Source organism: Neolamprologus brichardi, chromosome 7, assembly GCF_056152115.1.
Source record: "Neolamprologus brichardi isolate AB-2024 chromosome 7, ASM5615211v1, whole genome shotgun sequence".
In the NCBI taxonomy this organism is placed as follows: domain Eukaryota; kingdom Metazoa; phylum Chordata; class Actinopteri; order Cichliformes; family Cichlidae; genus Neolamprologus; species Neolamprologus brichardi.
In genome coordinates this window covers 65,707,294-65,722,012 of record NC_142110.1, presented here as the reverse complement: position 1 = coordinate 65,722,012, position 14,719 = coordinate 65,707,294, and the positions used below count along the sequence as shown (strand labels likewise).

The following is a 14,719-nucleotide window of genomic DNA, read 5'->3' as shown; positions in this document are numbered from 1 at the left end:
CTGATCGGATCAGCAAAGCGTGTTTCTGGAATATTATGTTTTTGTTGCTGCAAGTGCTTTTTATGCAGTTTTTGCAAAGCTATATGTGGAAGGAAACTGTGACCGAGGACAAGCTGATGGCATAAGATGTAAGTACAACTCCTCCGGTTTCATGTGCAAAAAAAATTATTGCGCTAGATTAGTGGTTGCAGAGCTACCGGGATTTAAAAATAGTTACGCAAAACGGAGCGTGCCCGCTCTGACCGGCTTTAAAGGGATAAGGAGCTTTGAGTGTCAACATCAAGGCAAAAATACACATTTCCACCAACTGTAGTGTTACAATCTTAGGTTTCTACAACATTTACACTCTCAAACCCAGAAACAACAACTTAGACGTGATCACAGAGCAGTGCTGAGTGTGGTTCTAAGGCTTGTGAATCCAGATAATTTCCTTTTAAAAAACATCCTACATGTGAAACTGTCCTCAGTGTTTGGACTGCTGGATGGAAAAAGGCTGCTGGCAGCTCACAGTATAATTCAGCCATCGGTCACACTCTGAAACACAGAGAGCTGGAAACCTCAGCAGGTCTAACAGGACTGTATGTGACTGGACACCACTAACACAAACACCTAAAAACTGAGGGTATGTTTAGAAAAAACCCAATCAGACAGTAGATTCAGATTGTATGGTCACATATCCAATCAACTGTTGGACATACTGGTGCTTTTTGCATTTGTGATATCTTCTATGGCTGATTTTGCTCAAGTCTGTATTTGTCTTACTTCTTCTTGATGTTGGGACACAGTTTGAGGACGTCTTCCTTGCAGGCTGTCTTGAACTTGTAGGAAAAACGGAAATCTTTAACCTGAATCTGTGGACAGGCAGAAGGGCGGTCAGAGCAGTTGGTTATTAATGATTTCAAGAAGCTGCAGGAATATTACAGCCTTTCTAAACTGATAAGATTTTGCATAACTTCTTCTACTCCTGCACCAACACATTTCCATCAGTCTGCTCACCAGCTGGAAGTGTGTCACTCCCACGGCACACTTCTCATTCATCTCCTTCTGGTGTTTGTTCTGAACCAAACACTCCATCAGATCACCAGAGTCGATCTGGTTATCAGCCACCTCCTGCCAGGCGCAGAGAAAAGGAGAAGGAAGACTGAACTCATCGACAACTTCCTCTGAAATATGTTGACACTGACAAAAGTAATCAACACGCTGTATTTAGCAGAAGATGCTTTGAAAGAGCTGTGAAAAATGTGCGTCTCCTCTAAAGTGCATTAATAATTTCCTGCACACTGCATAGATGCATGATGGTTCAAGTGAGATAAAAAATAAAAGTCACCGTCTTATTCATCTGATCAAACATAACCTCTCAGTGTGACGAGAACTTGTTCATGAGCATTTAAGCAAAGAACAGCGAGCTCTTCGTGTGGCGCCAGCTTTGACCAAACACAGAAACTTTGAAATTTTGTTTTGTGGTCAAGAACTTAGACCACACATGGGAAAACCCAGGTCAGGGACCATCTCAGTCCAGCCCCCAACATCCTAAAAACAAACAAATAACCCCTCAGAAGGCAAAAGTTATAACTTCAGGGGGGCACAAAAGGAGAACCAGACAACACTGTGGCAATAAATAAGAGGGCAGCTTTGGAAATGACTGTCTCACAACTGTGAAAAGATGAACCTACTGGAAGGAAAACATAAGCTGTGAAAGGACTGCTGGTTTGCAGAGAATTTTCAAAATAAGAGCATGGGGACTGTCCACAAGAGAAAATTTGATTTTGCTGTTACAAATGATTTTTTTTTAATTTAACTAAACTGCAAAATATCCTCCTTGGCAGGCCTTCAGCTTTTTGTGCATCATGCTTCCATTGTTGAGTATATGGCGACTCTGACCTGCTAAGGAAAAACGTTACGCGTCGCAGCTTCAGTCACAGGAACATCAGTTTGCTTGGAGGCTGTTGTAGAGTCTCAACCAAACTTAGTATATTCAACCAAAAACACAGAAAATGCCCAAAGAATTGAAGTTTGAAGGAAGATGTGCTCATCAGTTCATACTTACATGGCAGTGGGCCTGAATGACGGGATCACACGCTCTCATCAGCAGCGCCTCAATCTGAATATCCTGCAGATGGAAATCACAAACTCAAAATGACTTCAGCCAGTTCAGGTTAACCTGCTTTTATCAGAGCGGGACGGCTCAAACTCACTATTTCAGTCCAAATGTCTGCTACTGTACTGAGAAGTTAATTATCAGCTTGATGCACCGCCTGCTGTCTGACAGTAATTCAGTGCAAATAATACAACTTCAGACTACTGGAAACTGGTTTGTAAACACCTATAAAAAAGTCTTTTTTTTAATCATCCTTAATCATCTTTAACTACATACAGCAAATTTATGCAAAACTCATTTCAAGCCCTTCCTTTGATTTTAATACTTTTAATGCCTCAAAGGAACCTTGGAAACATCAGTTGTCTCATGTTTGTAACTAATGTTTTGCACGCTTTAAAGAAACTGCAGTGCACGGAGACAAGCTAACCTCTGACTCCAGCTCGGTCAGGTTTCCCACCACCTCCTTGCAGTCAGCAACCAGGTCGTCCAGGTGGTCCTGCAGGCACTCCAGCTCCTGCCCGGCCTCCGTTTTCTCGCTGCACCACTTTCCCAGGTCAGTCATGCAGCGCCTCTGCAGCTCAGGGTCCAGCTTCACATCCAGCGCCCTCTGGTGGAGAATCCTCTGCACCTCCACCTTGCAGTCCCGGGAGAGCTGCAGGAGGATGATGACGACATCGTCATCAAATTACCCACCAAAGCATCGGCTGTTGTTAATCACGGACACTGTAAAATGATACTCCACCCAAGATTTTCAGTGTGTCTGTCCTTCACATTTAATCCTCAAAAGCCTTTAGATTTGTACGTTTAATTCAATATTAACAGATAAAATTAAAGAGTGTGATATTGACACTAAACGTTAATACTTTTGTGGCACTTGTTTTTCACCATTTATTTCTTATTAACAAAGACGACAATGGCGGAGAGCAGCATTGCCTTTCTACTAATCAAGTCTTCGTTATCAGCGTTGCACTGTATACAGGTCTTTGCAATATTTGAGCTCTTTAAAAAGCTATTAATGATTTTGTCACACTGTATTTCTCCAGTCTGTACTTGTAATGCAGCTGCACATTCCCAGGTTACTAAAATGCATTGATATTAATGACCGCTGGATAGGGATGGGTACCGGTATCCGGTGCCATGATGGCACCGGTTCTGACATAAACAGTAGTAACCAGACCGAAAAGCAGCGCACATTTCTGTGCTTTTTTTTCCTGAGCTGTGATACACTTTAGATTCTAGCCAATCATTTTACGTTTCCGAGGATAGTAGGCGGGTCCAGGTACGTACGTTCTTTTAGAGCAGAGCTATAGATTAAAAATGCCCAAGGCGAAGCGGTCAAAGTCTGGCTGTACTTCACAGCAAACTCAGCAGCTGCAACAAGTGCTTTAAGCTGATACTGTGATGCTGTCAAAGGAGGTAACACCTCAAATCTGATGAAACACCTGGCGACGCATAGCGTTTTTTTAAAAGCCGAGAAATGCGCCGTATTTGATAGCTTGCTGCGAGACCTCACACCGAGCACATCTACTGCGGGTGTGGTGCCTGTTATCGGACCCGGAGTTTGCAACATCCCCCAAAAACCCGAAGAGGAGAGTCCTGGCCCCTAGCCCTGCCAGTGTAGCAGAAATGATGACGGATGATGATGCAGCAGCAGCCGTTCTTCTCTGCGTGAGTAGCTTAATGTTGTTCTGTGTAATTTACGTTGAGTAGGCTAACCACGTTATTACATTAATGCATGTAAGGTGAACTAGCAAACACCGTCGTAGCTACATGCAGCTGTCTTCTTGTTTGATGGCAGATACTCCCTTCACCCTGGCCAAAAAGGCTAAAATGACCAAAGAAAAAGTGGAAAACAGTTAAACATGAGAGGTTTTTGGACAAAGTTTGTGTTTTTTCCATTGTTTAAGCACTGCTTCCAGCCAAGAGTGATGCCATATATGCTCTATAGCTGCAGAAAAGGCTAACATTGTTATCTTTTTACAAAAAAACAGCTGAACATGAGAGGTTTTTGGACCAATTTTGTGTTCTCCATTCTTTAAGCACCGGTTCGAGCACCGTTTAAGCACCGGCACCGTTTCAAAAGCACCGGTTTGGCACCGGTATCAGTTAAAACCTAAACGATACCCATCCCTACCACTGGAGCACAGACACCTGCTCAAGGTGTGTGAAACTTCCCATACAGGCCAAAACATTTTTTGCAGCAGGCTGTAAACATGTTTACAACATATTTAGTCTATGGGGACCAACTCTACACTCAAGCCTCAAGTGGACATTCAATTTCAATTTCAATTCAATTTTATTTATATAGCGCCAAATCACAACAAATGTCGCCTCAAGGCGCTTCATAGATACAGAGAAAAGCCCAACAATCATATGACCCCCTATGAGCAAGCACTTTGGCGACAGTGGGAAGGAAAAACTCCCTTTTAACAGGAAGAAACCTCCAGCAGAACCAGGCTCAGGGAGGGGCGGCCATCTGCTGCGACCGGTTGGGGTGAGAGAAGGAAGACAGGATAAAGACATGCTGTGGAAGAGAGACAGAGATTAATAACAGATATGATTCAATACAGAGAGGTCTGTTAATACATAGTGAGTGAGAAAGGTGACTGGAAAGGAAAAACTCAATGCATCATGGGAATCCCCCGGCAGCCTACATCTATTGCAGCATAACTAAGGGAGGATTCAGGGTCACCTGGTCCAGCCCTAACTATATGCTTTAGCAAAAAGGAAAGTTTTAAGCCTAATCTTAAAATCTTAAAAGACATTCCAGGTACTGCAGCGTTTTACAACTTCCTGTTTTTCATGGACGTTTCTTCCTGTCAAAAGGGAATTCTTCCTCCCCACCACGGCCAGATGCTACACAGAGGGTAATTTGATTAGCAAGGTTCTCTCTGTAACATCATGGGGTGTTTAACTAATTTCACACAACTTGTTACAAGCCTCAGCAGGACTGGAAAAACACATTTTGGGTGGAGTATCACCTTAAACACAGCCAGCGTTTCCTACACTGCTTGTTTTAATCAAAGGCTTAATTTTGCTGCAGCTGAATCATCAGCATCACCAAGTTTTCCGTAAGTGGATCGTCATATTGATTCTTCACTTCAGGGTTCGGCAGCTCACTTCAGCAATTAAAAGCCAGCTCCCACATGCACTGAGAGCGAGTGGGAATTATCCATCACAATCACTTCTCCTCTACAAACCACCAGTAATCATCCAAGATGCGATTCTGTGAGCAGCATCATGAGATCAGCAGCAGTAAGAGGTACTCACCATCGAACCACGGTTTTCCGCTTCAGACTCACCACTGGGGAACTACGAGAGCATTCTGTGGTCAGAGACTTCCTGTATATATTTGGCACCTAACATTTACCTCTTCACACATGCAAGTTGCTGTCAGTTCAGGCTTAAAGCAACTTTGTGCGTTTGTATTAAATAAAGATTAAAGTCACTTCATCTGAATTCGTCACAGCTGTCTTCACCTCCTTCAAACTGCAAACATTTCCAGTATTTTTCACATTTGGCAGAAACTCAGACTAAACAAGGGTTTATCTTCTGTGACCCTGAAATGTATCTGCACTTTTAGGCTGAGCCTACAGATAAGTCACAACCTTGAGAACAAAAACAAACAGCTGTGCAGACACAGAAAACTTAAACCGAGGAACATTTAAATGACCTTTTATTTAAAAAGCCTAAACTGTAGAAAAATGCACTTTTTCAACTAATTTGAATTCAGAGGCCTTTCAAGCCACTGAGAGTATACAAAACGTTCCCCCTGTAAATCGCTTATTTGGCATAAAAATGTCCAAATTAGTCCAAAAAACTGCAGTGGTCATTTGAAAACAAAATGTACACTGTACTAATTGCAATACTGTAAGCAGTCACACAATTAAGGCAACACTTCACTGAGCCACAGTGCACAGCCTCTTTATAAAATTAGTCTACGTTCCTAATGTAAATACAGAGCTATGGCTGCATGAACGCCCTATAAGCCAGGTTTTTGTGCTTTACAGTTACCTCTCCTGAAACAAACTGTTCTATTAACAAATCTAAAACAGCACTTGGAGATCTCCAAGTGCTGTAATCTTTACATTTAATCATCAGATTAAATCAACGGCAGAGACTCACCCTTCGTCCCTGCTCCAGAGAGCGGTAGGCGTGGCGGTACAGGCATGAGAAAATGGCACCAGGCGGCATCAACTCGCTGGTCTCGTTCCAGCCGTGAGTGTGGCAGAGTCGGGATGCATCGGACTGACATTTCTTGTACAGGATCGGATCCAACCTAAGCAGCGACACAGGGTGTGACAGGCAGATTAATACCTGCAGCTGTCTCTTTGGGACTAAAGCACAGACACAATAAAAGATCCTGGCTCTGAAACGTAAAACCAATGCAGAACTGTCTTAAACCTACTTTAAAAAAAAAAAAAAAAAAAAAATGACCACTAGGGGGGCGGTGCTTGTGGTTGTAAAAATCCTTCCAGTCCCACAGACATCTATGAGAAAAAAACCGCCCCATCTAAATACCTCCCTAAGTTCTAGAGGTGGGAATCACCATACATCCCACGATACGATATTATTGCAATTTTTTAAATATTTTGTGATATTCAGATTCTGTACATAAAGGTAAACTTTATCAATATTCATTTTCTCTAATATCAAAGTCTCACACTCAGTCTTTCTCTCATTTCAGTTTGATTGTTGACAAACTGAACGGTTTGTATTACAGTCTAGTCCAACTTAACTGAATCAACCATCTGGTACAATTATAGCTATTCTGAACTATGCAGTTTATGAAAACTATGCAGCCCCTTCAGCAACTGAAGAATTTGAAAGTAAATAAAACAAAATATAATTTTACATTAAATAAAAAAGTTTTAAACTTAATTAAAATAAAACATGTCTTAAATTAAAATAAGTAAACTGTCATGTTTATTGCTGCCATAAAAAGTTAAACACATTTGGACAGTGAAGGAATGTCAGGATTCTTGCTCAGAAAAAGGATCAACATGCTCTGAAGTCAGAGCACAAAAACCTTTTTTGTAACAAAATATCGATTTCTGCTGTCCCTGTATCGATACATTATTAGCAAACAAAATATCACCATGCTACACAGTATCCATTTTTTCCCCACCCCTACTAAGTTCAGGTTCACTAAAATGATCAATTACCAAATACCAATAAACTGATATACTAAATTGAAGATGATCATCTGAACCTCGTTAATGTCGAAAATAGACTTTCTTCAGCCTGTCGGCAGGACTTACTTCCAGTCTCTGGCGATGAAGTACTGCAGCTCCAGCAGTCTGTGCTCGCAGTCCTCCACCATCTTCTCAGTGTACAGATGTTCCATGAGACACGACAGGATCCTGCAGGATCAGGAAACAAACGCATTCACATGTCATCCACACGCCATTGAAAGCCTTGAAAGGTTTTAAATTTGCTGGATCCCTCCACGAGGACTCACATGGGGTCGCCGCTGCGGATGTGTTTGCATGCGGTCTGGATGACGGACTCACAGGCCTCGTTAAGCGCCCGATCGATGCGGTAGTCGGCCCCGGGGTCGGCTTCCTGGATCAACGTTTGCAGCTGTGGACAGAAAAAATATCATAATAAAATCAAAAAGTGAGCGCAAGACATTGGGGCAGGTCAAACAGAGTTGTGTTCATGCAGGTAAATCTGTAAAGCGATATCTATGGAAATGTTTCTGTAACCATACAGTGAATATTATAAATGCCATCTCACCGCCTTCTGACAGCTGGGATCGATGGCGCCCATGTCTCCTCGGCCGACCCTCATTAGGCAGTGCAGCGTTCGTCCTTTGCGGTGCAGACCGGAGCAGTGACTCTCAATCTCACTGCGACAGTGCAGCACGATCTCAGGACTCAGAGAGAAATCCTCCATCAGCATCCGCCTGTAATCCATCATCTCACCCTGACACTCGCCGCTGACCACACGACCTGAAAAACACACACACACACTGTAGCTGTGATATCTTGTTTAAGCAGAAATATTCAAACACATTTCACAAAAACAACTCGAGGAACCAACCTGGAAACTGACTTCTGAGGTTAAATGAAGCTAACCTTCTACCTTCACACAAACGCGACAGTTTTACTTTGTCTGCCTCAGACTAGTCTTCAGCAAAATAAACAGGAGCGGGTTCGCAGTGGAGAAAACAGAGCAATGACTGACATGTAATTGAGCTCTCAGTGGCCTCTGAGTGCCACACAAACAAAAAGGGACATTAATTAGTTGCTGGAGCCAAGAGCGACCGATAAAGGTCTGCTCACCTCGATGGACGGCTGACTCCAGACACAGCAGAAGGTAGGACAGGCGAGCCTCCCTCGCTCGGGGCATGCTGGTGTCCACGTTGCAGTGGTACTTCCTCAGGTCCGACTTGCAGGCTTTGGCCAGCGAGTAGCTGACCTTGTAGTCCTGAGCAATCAGCTTCTGTCTGGTGGTCAGCGCCTCGCGGCACTGATGACGCACAACATACACAAACACTTATTACACAACTGAATGCTCATCGAGTCTGATTTTTAATCTGCAGGAAGGCCGTATCCATCACAATTTGTACACTTCATTGTTCTGTAACCATCATCACTATAAGATCTGGACACAGTAAATGACACTCACCCTCTCAGACATGGAATCCTCAAACTTGTGATTGAAGAGGCATTTGTAAACTCTTCCTTCCCCAGCCAGAGTCTGAGAAAAAAGGGGGGGAAAGTTTTTTTTAAGGTGCTTTATTAATGTTAACAACTACAACTTCTCTTTATCCCATGTGACACAGAAGGCAGCAACTAACTAACCAACTATAGGCTTTATCAAAAAACAGAAAGACTGAAGCTTAATCTTAAAAAGTAGAGCAGCTGAATCCAAACTGGGAGCTGGGATCGGAGCACGAGGGCCTGAAAGCTGAAGGCTCTACCTCACATTCTAATTTTAAATGTCCCAGGAACCACAAACGAGCCTGCAGTCAGAGATAACCAACTATGACGTCTTTAACGTGAACTTTCAATTCAGTTCTGGAGTCAGTGAAAAGAAACCAACGTGGGAAAACTGCAATCTTTCTTTATAGTTTATCACTTTGGATCCATTGAAGAACTCTTTTTTGAACGAGTAACAAATTAATAATGTCTTCCATCATAACATTTAATAATGTAGTTGGTAGAGGTGGGAATCACCAAACATCCCACGATACGATATTATTGCAATTTTTTAAAATATTTTGCGATATTCAGATTCTGTAAGGTAAACTTTATCGATATTCATTTTATCTAATAACAAAGTCTCACACTCAGTCTTTCTCTCATTTCAGTTTTATTGTTGACAAACTGAACGGTTTGTATTACAGTCTAGTCCAACTTAACTGAATCAACCATCTGGTACAATTATAGCTATTCTGAACTATGCAGTTTATGAAAACTATGCAGCCCCTTCAGCAACTGAAGAATTTGAAAGTAAATAAAACAAAATATAATTTTACATTAAATAAAAAAGTTTTAAACTTAATTAAAATAAAACATGTCTTAAATTAAAATAAGTAAACTGTCATGTTTATTGCTGCCATAAAAAAGTGAAACACATTTGGACAGTGAAGGAATGTCAGGATTCTTGCTCAGAAAAAGGATCAACATGCTCTGAAGTCAGAGCACAAAAACCTTTTTGTAACAAAATATCGATTTCTGCTGTCCCTGTATCCATACATTATTAGCAAACAAAATATCACGATGCTACACAGTATCCATTTTTTCCCCCACCCCTAGTAGTTGTGTAGTTGATACTGTCAGGTTCCAGTAAAGTTCGTTTTAATTTGAATGTTCACAAAGTAATTTCTCCCTCACAGTTTAAAGGTTTGTCTTCTACCTTTCAAAGTAAATAAAAACATCTGGATTTTTCTGATCGTTAACCTCTCGTGCTAACGTCCTATAGTCTCGACTAATCTGCACATTCAGAGAAACACATTTTAGCTCATCTTGAAACAAAGGGACGTTAATTTGAGAAGACCCTAGTTAGATGGTACTTCAGCTTACAAATAACACAAATTTAGCAGTTTTTTTAAATAGGATATAGAATATTTTAAAAAAGGTAGATCGGGAGAAGAGAACATTAGAAAGTGTTTCCAGAATGTGACATTTAAGAGTTTTACTGATCAATTTAAAATAACTAACTAAAAGAATCCTCTGAGCTCTAGAATAAAGGATTCTTACGTTTTCACAGAAGCGTTCTCTGTCGTCTCTGCAGGAGAAGTAGAGGTAGCGGTCCAGGTGGAAGTCGTCGGAGGAGAGCTCGGCGACTCTCATGATGGCCTTTTTACATTCCTCCCTGATGACGTGCGCCCCCGCCTGGTCCTCGGCTTCACGGACCAAACCTTTTTCCAAACAGGCGATCACCTCGCCCTGAGAGTGGACGTCCTGTGAGGAGGGCAAAGGTACCGCAGTTACTACTGCCGGTGTGGCTCAGCTCCGGTACGACAAGGATTCGTTTCCAGACAGCAGCTATTAACATTACGTCATTAGTACAGCAGATATCTACACTTTTTCCAGCTTTGTGCCCCAATATCATGAATTATTACCAGTGTTGGGAAGGTTACTTTTAAAATGTATTCCATTACAGATTACAGAATACATGCCCCAAAATGTATTCTGTAACGTATTCCGTTACGTTACTCAATGAGAGTAACGTATTCTGAATACTTTGGATTACTTAATATATTATCATGCTGTTTACAACTACATGAATGTACTATTGCTGTGATTTATTACTGTTACTGAAGGTCCGCGGCTCCGAACCGTAGTAAAGGGACCTCTGGCTAATACGGTGGGTTCTGTGTCGGCTCGTAGCTGAAAACTAGCTTTACTTTGTTGTCTGGGTCAACTTTGCTAGCAGAGACAGAGAGAGGCGTTGAAAGGCTGCTCCAACAGAACTTATTGTTTCAGAGGAAAACACGAACACGGTGTACAGTCGAGTCTTAATAGCTTACTTACAACTGGGCTCCTCAGGCTCTCTTCTTGGCTGCAGTGGTTATTATTATATTTACATGCTTCCAGCTCCCGTTTTTGCTCGATGACAGCTCGTACTTTTCCTTTTTCTCCCTCCCTCGCTCACAGACACATAACGGGTATGGCAGTCCATTCTCCCTGCAGCACGGACTACACTGCCCATGATGCTACATTCTTTAGAGCTATACCTGTAGCATTCTGCCTGTTAGCTTAGCACAACAACAACAACAAAAAGGCCTCTCTCACCCAGGAAACACGCAGAGAGAGAGCGTCACCCTGTAACCATGGCAACCGTAACGCTGCCGCCTGGAACAACAGAACGTAGCTGTCAAACAAAACCCAAACAGTCCTGACCCGCCACAATATGAAACAGGGAAGTACCGCCGTGTAATCCATTTATTTCAACAAAGTAACTGTATTCTAAATACCACCTTTTTAAACGGTAACTGTAACGGAATACAGTTACTCATATTTTGTATTTTAAATACGTAACGGCGGTACATGTATTCCGTTACTCCCCAACACTGATTATTACAAGTGCAGCAGTTTCCTGCCTGTGAGGAACAGAAACAAGCATTCAATGGATGTTTGACCTTTTTTCTCACCATCTACCAGAGAAAACTTAAAAGAAATGCATTCTGGGTAAATGCTCATATCAGTCAGTGGGAAAGGTGGGTGGTCAAAACAAGTTGGTGCATTTGAAACGTCTCCTTTATACTTATTCAAAGTTGACTGGAGTTGGTGTAAACTGAATTGAACAGCACCAGTTTATTTTTATTTATTCCATCTATTATGTAATGTGTCAAAGAGAACATGCACACTGGGTCATGCAGTTCTCAATCACACACACGAACCTCATCTCCTTTGTCAGCTCTACAGATAAACCAAGAAATGATATCAACAAGCTATCTACAAGAAGCCGGGTCGTCCTCATGGTGCAGCGAAGAGACAAAACATCTGTGTAACTTTGCTAAGGCCGCTTCGTATAGTGAGATATCACCAAATACAGAGGTCAGCTGCAAAAAATAAATAAATTAAACACAGTTTCAGCGACTTTTTGTGCTTCTGCTCTTGGAAAATGTTTGTTCTTTGTCAGCTAAATGCTCAGGAGGCTCAGGGTTTGCTTTCCCGTCCAAATCCACATAAACACCTCATCTATAAAACAATGGGTTTTATAGCGCTCCTTTTCCTCAGCTTTTGCTTCCTCCTTTGTCTTTTAAGCCTGCGAGATCAAGGACTAGATAACAGTCCACATGGGCTTTATCTTTTTATATTCAGGAATCTAGGAGAGTGAAAACAGTCGTTTCATCTCAATCTAGTTTTAACAACAGGTGGAAGAAAAAAATTCTGATTAATTTCACAAAGTAAAGAGCTGAAGCTTGATTTGAAAGTTTAACATCAAGTTAAAGCTGAGTTAATAACACATTTTCTCATTTTGAGAATCAGTTCATAAACAATCCTGCCTCGTGGCGTTTCAGTGTGCGAGAAGTTAAATAAAGCGCCAACATGGTCCGTCCGATTCCCACTCAGAGCCACTGTGACAAATTTCTGATAATGAAACCAACTGCACTCCCGCCGACAGATAAATCAACCTCTCTGAGCTCTAATCGTGCCACCGTGATAATAAGTGTGTCTGAGGAGCTTATGGAGCTCTGCGGCAGGGAAACACGTTTAGTGGAAGATCGATTCGCTCTGCTCGCTGACAAGCTGCTACAAACTCCACTTTTCTCATTTGAGCTCAGTCCACTTTGAGTTTTATCTGCTCTCCGACCAAAATCCAGCAGGTCAGTAAGAATATGAGCAGCACTATAAACAATCTTCGATGTACAGCTACGGCGTAGTTAGATCATCTTCTCTGACACATCGACACACCTCCAGAGAGGCCGCCATTTTTAAACCTCTGCTACAACTGTGCGATTTCCATTTGAAACATTCATCAAGTCGTGCACCGCAAATTCACTCTCCAGCATCAGAAACACATCCTGAGGCATCTGGGAGCGCTCATTCAGCACCAACTACTTCAACTGTGGTGTGTGCAGCAGTCCATTTGGTGCTGCAGTTTCTTTGGACACATCAACATAAGATTCCTGACAACCAGCTATAATTTCTCCTGCAAGATCTTCATTTATAACAGTTAGGGCTTCGATTTATACGAACCTGCGACTAGAGCTCGCGTCAATATTTTCACTTTTTTGTATTGTATTGAATGTTTTCAATAATTATCACGATATAGGTTCACATTAGTATCCTAAGCAAGCACCTGTTGGGCACAAACTGAAAAAACAAGTTGAAATAAACATTAAAAACTAATAACATTCATTTTTAACAGCTCATATAAATTAAATACATGATTTCCCCCCCAAAAGAAAACAAACAAATATGGCAGATTATTGGTTCATAGCTATTGACTCAAGTTAATGGGCAATATAACATTACTGACTACAATCTCATCTCCATCTCCTAAAAAAATAGAAGAAAAATAAAGTAGAGAATTATCTAATCAAGCAAATGTTCTGAATACAAACCCATTATTCATACATCTAACAACATGAGTGTAAATAAGAGCCAAAAACAACGAGTCAGCGACGCAGATGTTACTCCACCTGCTCCAAAGCACATCAGCTGCCTCTCCACCAATAACCAAACAGCACTCGTCAAACACAACAAGCTTCTTCCTCTGAAGTCCGACATCCCTTCTCACCTTCTCTCCGGTGCTGATGCTGCCACATTTCAGCGCGTTGATGTCATCGCGACACTTGTCCATGAAGCCGCAGATCAGCCGGTAGTCGCTGAAAACAATGGTGGTCATCTTGGTGATGTACTGGTTGCACTGGTAGTCGGTGATGTTGCCACGGTGATCTACAAGGCAGGAAACCAGGTAACCTTTCCCCAGCTCCTCCGCGGCACATTCTTTAATCTGAATGGAGAAAAGCGAAGGCGACACTTCGGTGAGAGCTGAAACATTAACCTGCCTTTAAAAGCACCTCATGTCACCTGTCCAGAACACCAAGGTCTGAACACTTCTGATTAACTCAGCTTTATTTTTACACTTGAATGTACCAATGTCCTTTTTCCTACAAAAATCTAGAAATTGTGATTTTCATTGAAAAAAATAAATACATTTTTAAAAGTTCTCTATTTGTATCTGTGCGCTTTTTGTCATGCTACCTGGTACTGCACTCCAATCGTTTTTAGATTTGGACCTTTTACTGTAATTCATGCTAAAGATTTACATTTGGTGAAGTTTTATGATCTATGATTTTGACCCAAAGCACGGAGACTGACGAGCAGACGATGAAAGGAGGAAGAAAAAAAAAAGTGGATTCACACATTTGCCTTCGTTCGAGTCCACCGATTGGCTGGACTCATCAAGCGACGCCTCGTTCACGAAAATCAAAACTGCCATTTTTGAAACCCGGCAACACACCGTGCTCCCCGAGTCTGACGGAAAGCCACAGACCGAGCAGCAGGGATATCGTCAACGTCCACCTATGTTGTAGCGTTCGTGTCACATACTAATTATGTCATAGGATGCTCGGCAGCGTTGCTATGACGACCACTCACATTACGTGTTACTCGATTGTAAGTGAAAACCTGCCGATCCGAGTAGGTACTAATG

The 14,719-nt window shown here is 41.9% G+C and overlaps 1 protein-coding gene across 5 annotated transcripts in view; it reads right to left on the bottom strand.

The window, feature by feature from the left end:
* Positions 1 to 14,719, bottom strand: part of LOC102776154 (Golgi apparatus protein 1-like) — a 43,658-nt gene that overhangs the window by 13,589 nt on the left and 15,350 nt on the right. For 3 of the 5 annotated variants that reach the window (XM_087844155.1, XM_087844156.1, XM_087844158.1), the window contains exons 4-16: positions 13,802 to 14,017; positions 10,309 to 10,512; positions 8,732 to 8,803; positions 8,386 to 8,572; positions 7,838 to 8,052; positions 7,560 to 7,681; positions 7,360 to 7,461; positions 6,224 to 6,377; positions 5,369 to 5,410; positions 2,526 to 2,750; positions 2,048 to 2,110; positions 997 to 1,110; positions 763 to 851 (exon numbers count right to left, since the gene is read on the bottom strand). In XM_087844155.1, the coding sequence (XP_087700281.1) occupies positions 763 to 851; positions 997 to 1,110; positions 2,048 to 2,110; positions 2,526 to 2,750; positions 5,369 to 5,410; positions 6,224 to 6,377; positions 7,360 to 7,461; positions 7,560 to 7,681; positions 7,838 to 8,052; positions 8,386 to 8,572; positions 8,732 to 8,803; positions 10,309 to 10,512; positions 13,802 to 14,017 (1,805 nt within the window). The remainder of the gene's footprint in view (positions 1 to 762; positions 852 to 996; positions 1,111 to 2,047; positions 2,111 to 2,525; positions 2,751 to 5,368; positions 5,411 to 6,223; positions 6,378 to 7,359; positions 7,462 to 7,559; positions 7,682 to 7,837; positions 8,053 to 8,385; positions 8,573 to 8,731; positions 8,804 to 10,308; positions 10,513 to 13,801; positions 14,018 to 14,719) is intronic. The other 2 variants (XM_087844159.1, XM_087844157.1) reach the window with 1 other exon arrangement.